The sequence below is a fragment of the Kogia breviceps genome, chromosome 4, assembly GCF_026419965.1.
Source record: "Kogia breviceps isolate mKogBre1 chromosome 4, mKogBre1 haplotype 1, whole genome shotgun sequence".
NCBI classification, from domain to species: domain Eukaryota; kingdom Metazoa; phylum Chordata; class Mammalia; order Artiodactyla; family Physeteridae; genus Kogia; species Kogia breviceps.
The window spans coordinates 17,802,448-17,817,418 of NC_081313.1; the positions used below are offsets into that span (position 1 = coordinate 17,802,448).

The 14,971-nt window shown below is 34.6% G+C and overlaps 1 protein-coding gene across 8 annotated transcripts in view; it reads right to left on the bottom strand.

Annotated features, from left to right (window-relative positions):
• Positions 1–14,971, bottom strand: part of CDH12 (cadherin 12) — a 1,002,553-nt gene that overhangs the window by 45,522 nt on the left and 942,060 nt on the right. For all 8 annotated transcript variants that reach the window (XM_067030826.1, XM_067030820.1, XM_067030821.1 and 5 more), the window contains one exon: positions 3,270–3,523. In XM_067030826.1, coding sequence (XP_066886927.1) covers positions 3,270–3,523 — 254 coding nt within the window. The remainder of the gene's footprint in view (positions 1–3,269; positions 3,524–14,971) is intronic.

Sequence of the window (14,971 nt, forward strand, 5' to 3'; positions counted from 1 at the left end):
TTTCATTTCTTAAGACACTGTCCCCACCTCACTAATGGTAGGTACACTCATGACACTCCTATTGGACTCGTTAGAAATCATTCCCATGAACTATATAATAAGAGTGTCAAAGGATATAGAATATTAGAGACAGGAAATCAGTTCATCTAAAGGCAAAGGCTAGAAAAGCAAAGGAAACAATAACTAGAAATTAAGCTCAGGACAAGAGGGGACAGGATATGGTACATTTGCGGGCATTACACCTAACTGAACCTTTCTTCTAAGGTTTTGCAATCCCTGGTTAGTGTCATTGCTTTCTGGCTCTTTGCTATGCTCAGTGATGATGAAGTAATAATATTTATAAAATACCCAGTGGTGTGGAATAACCTAATCTAAAATTAATACCTTCCACAATAACTCTATGAAAAGGGTAATGCAAGGCAGTAAATGAAGTAACGCAAAGGAAAACAAAACAAAGAGAGCATACCTACACATGCCAAGTAATTTGCCAGTTTGATGCTTATTTCTTATAACATATTTTTACTATCATTCTTAAGTGATCAACATATTTTCAGACCAAGAAGAGATGATTCATACCCCACATTCCTCAACTGACATGATGCAAGTTTATTGTTTACTCCAAGAACATGAAAGGAAGACCACTTTCATGTTGATTCAGAAGCTCCTCTGTCTTCTGACAACCCCTCAGGGGGATCAATTAAATCCATCTCTGTCGACAGCTTCAGTGAGTCAGGCTGCTACCCATTAGAAAAAAGACTGGGGATACTATTTCATTTCACATAAAGTAGCACTTGCCAGACACTAGTTTCTGTGACATCAAAAACAAACAAACAAACAGATAAAGAAAATAGGCTTGTAGCTGGAGAATTTCCCTAAAATGCAGCCTTCCTTTATTCTTCACACCAGGGTCTTGATCTAATCATTTTCTTATATTTAGAAGTTTGTAATTCTCACCTTACCTTTACCGGGTGGTATTTTTTTACTTGTCAACTCTCTGATTTTTTGGTTTTAAAGTATTTCATTAAAATAATATTTTACTCATATCTCGACCTCATCATGCTATTATCAGTATTCAAAATAGAACATATGGACTTCCCTGGTGGTTAAGAATCCACCTGCCAGTGCAGGGGGCACAGGTTTGAGCCCTGGTCCAAGAAGATCCCACATGCAGAGGAGCAACTAAGCCCGTGTGCCACAGCTACTGAGCCTGCGCTCTAGAACCCCTGAGTCACGACTACTGAGCCCTCGTGCCACAACTACTGAGCCTGCGCTCTAGAGCACGCAAGCCACAATTACTGCAGCCCACATGCCTAGAGCCCGGGCTTTGCAACAAGAAAAGCCGCTGCAATGAGAAGCCCGTGCACCACAACGAAGAGTAGCCCCTGCTCGCGGCAACTAGAGAAAGCCCGCGCGCAACAATGAAGACCCAATGCAGTCAAAAAAATAACATAAAATTAAAATAAAGCAAAATAAAAAAATAGTACATATAGTACATTAAACAACTTAGCAAGTTCCCTAAGATATTGTGTCCCACTATGTCCCACAATTCTTATCTATTGAACTGTAGAGAATTTCAATCCATGTTTATTTACCTTTTCATTACTTTTTTACAACCTTCAATATTTCTTCCATTCTGTTTACATTCTTGAAATTACCTGTGAATCCACTCAGCAGGCATTTTCCACTTTCACAATGACCAGAAGCACACTCAGGGTATTCAAGAACAAGATTGATGAATGATGACAGATTAATGTATAACAACTACTAACGTAGCAGGTTCTTGAGAATGCCCCTGTGAACACTGGTAATAAATAGACTTCTCTGGAGTTTAACTGACAGTGAATCATGCTGTAATATGAGCATGTAGAACAACTTGAACCCAATGAGGAAATGCGCCAGCATTCAACCTGAAGTGTAGGGGCACTCAGTAATGGCTCTTTCTCTTCCCTTTCCCGAGACAAATGTGCTTTTTCAGTTCTCTTGATCACAGACATGCTTCAAGAAGGAAAGTGTTCAGGTGATTTTGGGGGGTGGATTCAGACAAATACAAAGAGCAGAGCTTTCATGCTCTCAAGCCATATCCTGAAATTTTTCTCTATGCTGTGAATGTGTTGAGGCTACCGCTGAAAGGATGATGCTTTTTTTTTTTTTTTTTTTTTTTTTACCATTAATTATCCCATGGCTTAAAATCTTGTGCGATATATGCCTATGTATTTCTCCTGTGTCGACAGAGTGGTGTTTTGCTTTAAAAGCCTACTTAATGTGTTCTTTGGTTTGGATTTTGCATACTATAAGCTTCAACCCTTTAGAGTTAAAAGATTCGGAACGAATCACACGTTTCTCTCTCTCTCCTTTTAGTTTGCACCTGCTAAACCCAGATCCCAGTCCTTACCTCCCCCACAACCCCTCCCCATCGGCAACCGCAACGTCTGTGAGTCTGTTCCTGTTTTGTACGTATGTTCATTTCTTCCTCCCCCCCCCCCCCCAGTTCTTGTAGGCACGTGGGCACCTGGCAGGGATTAAGCATACAGAGGAAGCAAAGTTGAATCAGAACAAGTCTCAAAATACGTTGTAGGATCGATTTATAACGGAGGAAAAGGGAATCCCACCATGTTTCAGCAATGCAAGTGGCATATTTTTTTTTGGGGGGGGTGTATTTTCTTACTCTTTCTTATTCCATCGATTGCTTTGTTGACTCACTACCAAGCAGCCTTATGCCAGTAAGGAACTCCTTGCCAAGTCTGGGCTTTGAGCAACTCCACAATGCCTCTTACCTTAAGACTGACTCTAATTGTGCTTCCATCAGCATATACAACTGCCACAGTGAAAAAATGAGCTGCAAATTTAAAATGGTTAAACAATCTTTTTCAAGCACTAAGTTTGGGTAAGAGACAGAGATTTTAGAATAATTGAAAAATGCATTATATATCTATGATATTTCAGGCACTGTGAAAGTATCTTAATATCATTATTCATGACAACCATCTTTTTAGGCTTACTATTAAATCCCTTTTGTGGATAAAAAAATTGAGGTTGACCAGCATGAGTGACAAGCCCAACATCAGGTCACTACTAAACCCTGTTACGGATTGACATCAGATGTTTTTGTTCAAATCCTGTGTTTTTTCTTCTATTCTTATACTTACTATGTAAAGTGGTTCCATTTTCAAGCACTGTATTCTCTAAATAATTCATGCAAGCCTGGTCAGAGTGTTGTTTTATTTTCTTTCTCTTTCTGACACAGAAAAGAAAACGTTTCTTTTTCTTACCTTACGGCACTGCTGCCGACATCGAGGTCTTGGGCAGTCACGGCGCCAATGATGGTCCCAACTGGAGTGTCTTCGTAAACCTCCATGGTGTAGAGGGGCTTGCTGAAAACCGGCGGCTCGTCCACATCCAGCACGCTGATCTTGACTGTGGCAGTGTCCTTAAAAGGGCCCGCAGAGTGAAAGCGGTGGTCAAGGTGCAGGTTGGAGGCCTCTACTTTAAAAGTATAAGCCTTCTTTGTTTCAAAATCCAACGGCTGTAGCGAGGACAAATCAAAAGTGAGGAGATACATTCGTATAGGATGTGGCAACGATGGTAGACAGAGTACTTTGCAAGTTAATATCAAATGGTCGTTTTCCTTTAATAATTAGTGGGTAAGGGAAGTACAAGTTAAACATTTTAAGAAAAGAGTCGACCAGTTGTAGAAGTGTCTGGGTAACTTGTAAATGTCATCAGAGGCATACATTAAAATGACATATGCACACATATGCACTAGATAGGGCTTATTCCTTTCACGTGAGTGGTTACAACTGCAGATCACGTACCTATTAAGGATGCTCTTATCCAGTACTGACATCTGGTGGAATTAAGCAGTAATTAAAAAGACAACAAAATTGAAATGATACTTTTAGATTCCAGCTAAAAATTTGGTGTAACAAACTATGTTTTCTTCTTGGACAATTTTTATTATTTTGACAATAATATCCTTTTCTATTGAATACTTTTGAATGTCTAGGTATTTTTGCTGCCAAGGACTATATCCAGAGTTTTGATCCTTTCTGTGGTCAGCATTACAGATAGAATTAGTAGGCATAGTAATGCATGACCGGGATATATGACCAAGAATTAAGGCTTTGAACATACAGGATTAAAGAACAACATGAGACAAAATATTTGGATGTAATTTGTCCTTGGAGTCACTGATCCTTGATTTTTCACTTTACACTGCTTATATTTACCTTTTTCTGAATATTAGTTTTATGTTCCCAATAACTGGAAATATCATATTATAGAAATATGATGTTACTGTAGTGCTTTATTAAAATGAAAACTTTAAGGTCACTGGCTGTGACTTCTAACCACCTATGACAAACTAAGACATGAAATTAACATTAACATGGTTAATTAGCATAGTGATTTTCTGGGACCTTTAGAAGTCTCTGTTTGCTAAATTAATTCCCTCTGGTATGACTCCCACGATGCGCTAATTGCTGGGTCAACACATCTCTTTTTTGCCTCAGTACACCTGGGGGAAATAAAGTGGGTATATTTCTCTCTTTTAAGGACAAGATTGCTGTTTTATATGTTCCCTGTAAAGAAGGGAAAAGAAAAGAAAGAAAATCACTGTGAAATCCTTAAAAACTCACAAATCTATAAGTTTATTATAGCAAACAGTAACACTTCTTGGAGTTGACATTAAGTCTCTTTCACAGTAATTTTCACTCAGGGGGATCTATCTTTATCTTCCCTATACTCATTCCCCTTATTTTGTTTAATTCGTCCAATTTTTATTCATGTATTTCTTTGCCTTGGACTCAATGATTTCTTTTAGTTTTTATATTTTTATTTATTCAGCTCTTACTTGTTTACATATAATACTGATTTTGTTCAATTTCTGTCTTCTTGCTAAGACTTCATTTGTCTTAAAGCAATATAAGTAAAGTTATTGGCTAATATGTTTTGGTTGATATTGGGGCTTTCTATCTGTTAATTAAACAGATAGAAACATAATATTTGGAAAAAGAGATGATGATGCTACTGTTTTGATCAGCCCACAGTTTGACTACAGTGTTTTGTTAAAGGATCAGGCTCGAGAAAAGACAACCAATTGCCAGAATAGGGTAACAAAATATTATTCAAACCAAAAATGCAAAACTGTTACAATTACTGGGAATGTTTATTCTGGAATGAAGAAGACAGAGACAAAAAAGGATAAACCTTTTCAAATATTAAATATCAGTTAGGGTTATTCTATAAGTCTCTCAATGGGGAATTAACAATAATTTAAATTATTAAACATGGCAACTTTAAGCTAAAAAAAGAAGAAATCTCTAACAAATGAAACAGTTCAAAACTAAATTAATTTTAAAAAGTGTTGATTGCCTACATGGTGGTAAGACCTGGGATACATTCCAGGAGGACAGAAAGAGGCAAAGATAAATAAGGTTTGCCATCTTGTTTAATGACTGAGTTGTTTGAAGAAGTAGTAAGTTCCCCATCATTTGATGGATTCAAGAGAAATCAGATGCCATAAGAGATACCTGAGTGATGTATAATTTATAAGCTCTACAAGCTAGTTTAAGTTAAAGAACATATAGAAATATACTTCGTGTTTTATAAACTCTAAATGCTCGATGAATGTTAAACAATATAATTTTTTTTATCATAGTTACCCCTAACTTCTAGTGTAAGACGATTTTGACTTTATCACCTCGGGTCCTTTTGCCTAGAAGACTATTTGAGCTGCCCTGGCTGATACTTACCCCTTCTTTGGCCCAGAATTAATTTCTCTTAAAATGTAGAAATTAGTACCAATTGTTCTTCCTTTCCCTCTCTACTTCTCCTAGACATCGGAATGCTTCTGATTGTCTGTAGGATTAGGCAAATTCTTTCTAGACAAGATCTCAATTTTATTTACCTATTTAATTAACATGTCACCGCTATCAGATCGACTTGACTCCCCACTTTGGAGTCCATTTCAAACCCAGCAATGAAGGGAGAATTCCAAAACCTTTTCTACATTTTGTTTTAGGAGATTAGACATAATCTATGACTTTTAAGAACTCCTGACCTGTCACAGCAGACAAATATTTAGTGGGCAGGGTGATAAAGAGTGAGATGAAAGAAACTTTCTGTACATACAGATCGTCTTTTATGACTGAAAACTTATCTCCTGCAGTGATCAAACAGCTGAAGAAAATTGTAGGAGAAATGCCAAAATAATATCCTAGAGGACCTTGCCTCCTCGTGAGCCTGGCCCTTAGGCAATGCCATTGTATAAAACTGGATAGCTCAGAAAGAGAAAAAAAAAAAATCAATACCAATCTCTCTAGAGTTGACTTTTTCCGACTCATCTGACAGACTACCCTCCACTCTTTGTGGAGGGGGTGGAGTGGGATGGCGCTGCGGAATGAAATTCATCTAACTTTGCAATCAACAAAAATCCTATTATTTGAAACAAGTATAGAAAAAACAGGATTTTTTATTATTGTTAGGAAATGAATCATATTCCATAACAGAAATCCATTATTATGAAGTGGAACTAATTTAGCTCTCGCACAATGAATAGAAAACTTTGGGGTACTGCTTGAGGTGCATTCAATTTTATGAACCTTTCCAGAAAAGTAAGAAAATATTGATTAAATAGAATTTACTTGAGTAGTTCCTTTCTCCTCAGGATGTTTCGATAAAGTAAGGTTAGTGAAACCAGAATTTTCAGGAAACAATTAATATTGTAGGGAGTTGTACGGTAAGAAACCTAAACTGTAAAGAAATGGAGGGACTTCCCTGTTGGCGCAGTGATTAAGACTCCGTGCTCCCAATGCAGGGGGTCCAGGTTCAATCCCTGGTCAGGGAACTAGACCACATGCATGCTGCCACTAAGAGTTTGCATGCTGCAACTAAGGAGCCCACGTGCTGCATCTAAGGAGATGATGAGCCGCAACTAAGACCTAGCACAACCAAATAAATAAAGGAAAATCAGTTATTTGATGGATAAAAGTTGTCAGATTATCAGATGAGAATGCCCCTATCATAAAGGGGAAACAGTAAAATGTGGCCATTTTTAAAATGTAGATTTTAGTTTTGACAAATTTTAACAGTATTTCAGTTCTAAAATTTTAAAAGCTTAAAAGAACAATAGAATTACCAGACAAAAAATGTCTGTCAGGTAAAAATATTAAAATGAAGAAACATATAATTAATATATCTTATCTCTAAAAAATTTTTTACAGAACTATTTACTAGAAATGAATTTAATTTTTCTGTGGGCAAGTTATCAACTCTAGGTTTTTGTGCAGAACTACAAATTTTTGATAATTTTAATGAATTAACTTAAGAATCACGGCATCGGGCTTCCCTGGTGGCGCAGTGGTTGAGAATCCGCCTGCCGATGCAGGGGACACGGGTTTGTGACCCGGTCCGGGAAGATCCCACATGCCGCAGAGCAGCTGGGCCCGTGAGCCATGGCCGCTGAGCCTGCGCGTCCGGAGCCTGCGCTCCGCAATGGGAGAGGCCACAACAGTGAGAGGCCCACGTACCACAAAAAAAAAAAGAATCATGGCATCGTTTCTAAGCCATATTTCAGTGACAATAATTTTTGGAACAAATTCAGTAACTAAGATAAAACAAAATAAAAAAGAATTGGAAGAGCATCTAGTGATTTTACTTGAGGGCTTGTGGTGATATTTTCCCTAAGAAAGAAAAGATTTCATCAACTGTTACAAATGCCTAAGCAAGATGTATGTTTTAATAGGCACATGCAGTGTAAGTCATGACCATTGGGGGAGGGGGAATTCTTTTTAACTTCTTGAATGTCCACTCTCACATTTTACCTCTACTATATATATTGTTCTTCACAATAGTTGAAAGTATATGCTTTTCAAATATGTTCTATAATTTACTGCAAGTTGTGTAGTCTTGAAAAATTTACTTTTCTCCAATGAGCTTCATATTTCTCATTTATATAATCAGTAGAGCAATATTTTTCTAAATAGTTTAAAAACATGTTGAACTCTGCATGGTATGTGAATACTAAGAAAAGTATTGCATCTGAAATTATAACAATAAACCAACATGAGATTTTTTTTTAAAGAAATTTAAGCACCCTGTATATTGTAAGCATTTCCTTTATCATGGCGACACAGACATAGATATGACAAAGTGTCTTTTGGGGCTTAAACTATAGTAGAAAGAATCAGATATATTTAGAATTTGAGCACCTTTAAGTGTCATAGGTGCTTGGACAGAAATGGTAACATTTGGGGAAGAAAGTAAGGAGGGATCAACTTTCCCTGAGGAACTCATGGAATTCTTTGGTGAGGGACATGAGTGACAGCCATGTTAAAGAACAGGAAAAAATTAATAGAAGGGCTCATGTAGGGTGGTGCTTTCTATGCAGAAGGAAGAATAGCACAGCATCTTCCGTAGAAATTGCAATGAGTTTGGTGTGGTTGGAATGTAGCAGGTGAATGTGTGTGCGCGTATGGGTGTGTGTGTGTGTGTGTGTGTGTATAAAGGAGATGATAATAGAAAATATACTATTTGCTCTTTATCTTACTAGTAATAGGAGTCAGAAACAGATTAGGAGTGCGAGTAAAATAAACAGATTTAGGTTTCAACCATTCACTCATTAAGTAAATGGATGAACATAAGGTGTGTGGCTCAGAAAATAGCCATTGCAGTGGTGGAAAAGAGTAACAAGGATGGTTGTAAGTCAACCAATGAAGAGGAGAAAGAGGGAAATTTTAATCCAAGTTCAGAAGGAATCAGTGATCAGGCTTCCCGTCCTATTCGGAAAGGGGAGTTCATGGTAATGGAAGCAGCATAAGAATAAGCTTAGATTTCTGCTTTAAGGAACTGGAGAGGAAGTAGAGCCTTATCCAGGAAGGAGAAAATGTAAGCAGGCACACTTTGGTTGGGAGAAGACAAGGAATTCAGCTTTGGACATTTTGAGTGTGAAAAGACTAACACACACAAGTTAGAAATGTCTACAAGGCAGTAAACAATGTTCATTGGTTATGTCAACTCGGGGGCTAGTTGAGAGTTGATGAGACTAGGGAAGTGAGATGTTTAAAAAGAAGATGAAGATAAATATTTACAAAAACAGGAGCATAATATTTACAGAAACAAACATCACGTATTTTTCTTTGAAATTTTCATGTTTGTATGGCAAAAACAGGAATATTTTGAACAATAAATTGAGGTGTATGCTTGGTTATATAAAACAAGGTATTCCTAATTTTATTTTTATTTTTTCTAAGAGTTATTCAAAAGTTAACCACATGATGGTGCTATGCTACCAAATAATTTGATGTGAATTCATTCCCCTGCCATTTGAGATGTCAAAAAGAAAGTGAGTTTTAGTGACTAATGGGACATAAATAAAATTGTCCAATGAGACCAGTTGAGAGTTTAGCCTATTTATTTAAAATTCTGGTGAAGAATAAAATATTTTATCTCTTCTGTTTTTAAGGAAAAAGAAAATAATTCACCTTGGATTCACTGTGATCACAGTCATGGTTATTTGAAATGAAATAATATTGCCAAGTAACAGCAAAATAGTAAGGATTTTTTGAATTCCAAAAAAGTTTTACTTATTTTAAAATAAATAGGAAATCACTTTATCATTCTTTATTTTAAATAGATGTTATCATTACTTGTTAGTTCCAGATAGATATTTTGTAGAAATAGTACAGAACTGGCTTAGAAATTATTCAAGACATTAAAATTGTTCTTTTGTACAATTTAAATATTCATCCCACTATTTAATTGCCTAAATTTCTTAATCAGTAACAAGAAAACCACAGCGTGCCTATAAATAAACATGTATTTTCCATTCTTGAATGTTTTTAACTCATGTAACTTTATATTTATATCCAATAAGTATATATTTATTCTCACTTATCCAGCAGGAAATAAAAACTACTGACTAAAAATGTATTTCATTTAGCTTTTCATGTAAGAATGAAACTGCTGAATTTAAAATACCTTATTCTCTTATTTTAAATGTAACCTATCGCCTAATTTTTAGATGTGACAAAAATTTTTTTTAACTTATATTACCCTGATTTTGTTATTGTTTCTATTGCTATAATACTAAACAACATATAGGGCACTTTTTATTTGTTCATTCTTTCCTCAGTGCAATAGGACGTAAGTATAAAGTAAGAATAGTTTGTTTCTTTAAAAAAAAAAACAATATCTTGTGCCTTGTAGAGATATATAAAGTTGCATAATGTTATTCTGAATTCAAAGTGACACAGTGAAATGGCATTCTGTCACAGTGTTCATAAACCGAATCCAAGTTGAGGTTTAAAAGAAATAAAATAAAAATGCTTTTTTTTCATTCTTCTCAGCTCATACAAACATAACCATCATTTTTATCTATGTACACCCTCCCTCCATGGAGAAAGAAGAGAGAGGGGGGAAATGGTAAAGGGAAAGTAAATAAAAATTTTGGAAATAAATCTATAAAGAGAATATGTTCTTCAGAGAATATTAAGCATTTTCATTTATTTTTTAAATGAGCTTAAAAAAGAAAAACGCTCCGAAAACAAAAAATATCATTATATTCAAAAACAGATACATATTCAAATGTAGAGTATATATTTTTAGACTTTCTAGATGCATGTAATATACTTAAAAACATAATTTCTATATGAATTTGGTTTTACATCAAAACTCTTCATTGCAATTCTATGCTGAGATATTGCAGGGAGAAGTTTCCAAAGAGTAATTTTAAGATCATTATGGAACCAAAATACTGCTGTTGATATTTACATACATATTTATGATTTTACATCTACTTCTTCTGGGACTCTGAATAAGTTCAAGATAAAGTCTTCTGAGAACTCTCTGAACATATGCATAAATAGCCCTATAATACAGTGTTCACTCAAAACAATCTAAAGAACTGTAGGCCAACAGGTACATGAAAAGATACTCAACATCACTAATCATCAGAGAAATGTTAATCAAAACCACAATGAGACATCACCTCATATATGCTACATTGGCTATTATCAAAAAGACAAAAAAATGAGTGTTGGAGAGGATGTGAGGAAAAAGGAATCTTTGTGTATTGTTGGAGGAAGTATAAATTGGTGTAGCTATTGTGAAAAACAGTACGGAGTTTCCTCAGAAAGTTAAAAATAGAACTGCTGTATGATCCAGCAATTTCATTTCTGGGTATTTATCGAAAGCAAACAAAAAAACACTAACTTAAAAAGGCATATGCAACCCCATGTTCGTTGCAGTATTATTTACAATAGCCAAGATATGGAAATAACCCAAATGTCCGTTGAGAGATGAATGGATAAAGAAAATGTGGTATATACAGTCATCCTTTGGTATCCATGGGAGATTGGCTCCAGGATCCCTGCAGATACCAAAATCCAAGCATGCTCAGATTCCTTATATAAAATGAAGTGGTATTTGCATATAACCTATGCACAGCCATCTATATATTTTAAATATTCTCTAGATTACTTGTAATATCTAATACAAGTAAATGCTACGTAAATAGTTGCCAGTGTGCAGCAACTTCAAGTTTTGCCTTTTGGAACTTTCTGAAATTTTTTTTCCCCAAAATTTTCCATCCACAGTTGATTGAATCCTTGGATGTGGAACCTAGAGATATAGAGATACAGAATAAAATCTTGCCACTTATGACAACATGGATTGACCATGAAGGCATTATGCTAAGTGAAATAAGTCAGACAGGGAAAGACAAATATCATATGATTTCATTTATATATGAAATCTAAAACAAAAGACAAAAATTTTTTTTAAAAAATATCAAGAAAAAAACAGGCTTATAGATTACAGAGAATAGATTGGTGGTTGCCAGAAGTGGGGGTTGGGAAATGAGTGAAGAGAGTCAACAGGTACAAACTTACAGTTGTAAAGTAAATAAGTCATGGGGATGTAAGGTACTATAAGGGGACTACAAGTTAATAATACTGTATTGCATATCTGAATGTTGCAAAAAGAGTAAATCTTAGAAATTCTCATCACAAGAAAAGATTTGTAACTATGTGTGGTGATGGATGTTAACTAGACTTATTGTGGTGATCTTTTGCAATATATAAAATTTCGAATTATTATGTTGCACCTGAAACGAATATAATTTTGTGTGTCAATTATACCTCAATAAAAAATACAGAATTTACATTATTTAAATTAATTTTGAGTTTTTCATGGGCTTTATTGAACAGAATATTTCTTCATTGTTTTATTTTTAGAAAAACATACTGCCATATTTATTCAAGTCATATATCTGTATATGTATGTGAGCAAATGCACACACACACACACACACGCACACACATTTACTCAAAATAATACATACACCAGATATGTAGATAGGTAGGTAGGTAGATAGATAAATAGATAATTTCAAAATTTTTTTTACAAAAATGTTCCCCTGAGTTATTTTTTAAATATTTATAAATGTAGTCTGTATGTTGCAATTTTCTTTTCCAACAGAATAAGAGGTTAGCTGGTATGGATTGCCTCTGGTGTCTCCTTATTTAGAGAGTAAAACAAATTAGAATGCCAAAAACAAATCTATTCAAATGTTCGATGTAATTTACCCGACGTTAAGAATATTTATAAAAATATGCTTGGGCCGTTCCTTTAAAATCTAGCCAGAATCTCACCATTTCTCACAATTTTCATTGCTATAAAGATCAGGGACCATTTCTCCATCATTGGTTTCCTGGATTAATTCTCTAGTCTCTTAACTGGTCTATTTCTGTCCTTACTCCCTCGTCATTATTCGCCTCAGAAAAGTCAGCATATCCTGGCTTTACCAAGGGTAATGGTAATTTAGATAGAAATTTGCCACGGTCTTCTCGTATCATGATTTAGTTCAAGTCCTTTGCCTGGCCTGCAAGGATCTCAATGATGGGACATCTGTCGGCATATTTGACCTCATCTCCAGCTATGGGCCCCTCCATTCACTGTACTCAGTCCCACCGGCCCCCTTGACCGGTACACTCCTATTTCAGGGATTTTGCAATTGCTGCTCAATCTTTCTGGAACACACATCACTCAGATACCATATAGCTCGTCTTTTGCTTCCTTCAGGTCTCTGCTGAAATTTCATCCTAACAGAGAAGTCTTTTCCGACTACCTCACTGTAGGATAGCCACCACCCTCTAAATTGCTTATTTTTACCCTGCTTTGTGTTTTTCAAACTTAAATTTAACACTGAATTTACTTGTTGTCTAACTTCACCAGTTGAACAGTACCTGCCTGAGCAGAAGGGAATGTGTCTGTTTCCTTCACTGCCCCCCAGAGTCCAGAATGGGTTAGGATTTAGTGGTTGTCATATCAATGTTCGGTGAATGAAGGAGTGAATTTTAGTTATAGGCCCTGAGCTTTATTTAGATAACAAATTTTATGCCAGCAAAATGGGCAATGGTTATTTACTCACTGCAAGTGGAAAAATATTTGCATTTATAAACATACATATATATATATATATATTTACTTCGAGATATACTTTCCAGACTATTTTATACATTATGTAAATCCATTTTAATAAAGGTATGCTATAATTTCACAAATCTCACTTTTAATCTAGTTAAAAACTAGAAAATTTTCAAAAAAATAAAAAAAATGAATACAAAATAAATAATAATCTTTCACTCTTTATGACATCTCCATACACTAAAAAGGCAGGAGATATATTCTTCTTGCTTTAGTGATTATGCATAATAAGTATTTACAAAAAGTTGATTTATATAACTAAGTCATTACTTTCAATGAGTAATCCACTTTGACATAGTAATAGAAAGGTCTATAGTTAGCACACTACTTCCTTTTCAATTGTGTTAAAAAGTAAAAAAGAATGTCATCCATTTTCCCAGATTGACGTTGATTATTTATTGGCATAGATGGTAAATAAGTGTAAATCAATACAAAATATAAAATCCTATGTGTTAATATAAAATACATTCATTGTATCTCTGTAAATATGAATTAATATAAATATATATATTATATACAATGTAACTCTTTTGTACCTCAATTTTGTAAATATATTTAATTTCAAACTGAAGTTTTATGAATCATTGATATAAAATATTTTCTATTATTTCTCATATTACTAAGAGAATTTATATTTGTTTAATATGAATTAATATCTTTATACCTTTTAAGCATTGTTATAATATTGAGATCATTTTAAAAAATTGTGACAAGAGTTTAAGGGATTTGTTACTGAATAGAAAAAAGAAAAACAAGCAAAACCACAGCAAAATAATAATGGAATAAAAATATGACACAGATTTTTTTTTCTAGGTATACTCTGAAAATTTAACATAAATGAAAAATTTTGCTGAATGGAACCATGTAATTAAATTAATTTCTAGACAAAGCACAGTTTTCTTGCAATAGTAGGAATTAAAAGATGATAAATCATCTATATGAAAACTGTTTCTTTTCAGGATTATTTTTATTACCACATATGTTGTTTCTTTGATAAAATTCAGAGTTCCTGAACAAATATGGAAACAGCAGCATGATTAATGGGACTGAAGGTAAAAATACTTCTTGCAGGTTAAAATAATCACAAGTATTAATATTAAATGTGTATGGTGTACCACCTTTGGGGATAAATAGAGTGCACTTTGCTATAATAGGGAGAGGGGAAAACTGTACTAAATTAAATGAAGTTCACATTTTGCCTGCACTGTATTATTGGAAATTCCTATAATTTACCTCATTGTTATAGAAATAATCTACACACCCCAAATACAGTCATGATTTTTCTCTTTCTCACATTTACATTCTCCTTCTTCATGCCCCTACCTGACAAAAAACAATCTACGTATACTGAGATAAGGATTCATTTCCAATATTTTGAATTTTGCTCTCCATCCTCTTTTATATAAAGCAATTTAACATTACTCAAGGGCTTCCCACCGCATTCCACCTTTTTGTCCTCTCCTTCCTTCTCGTTAATGTTTCTGTTCAC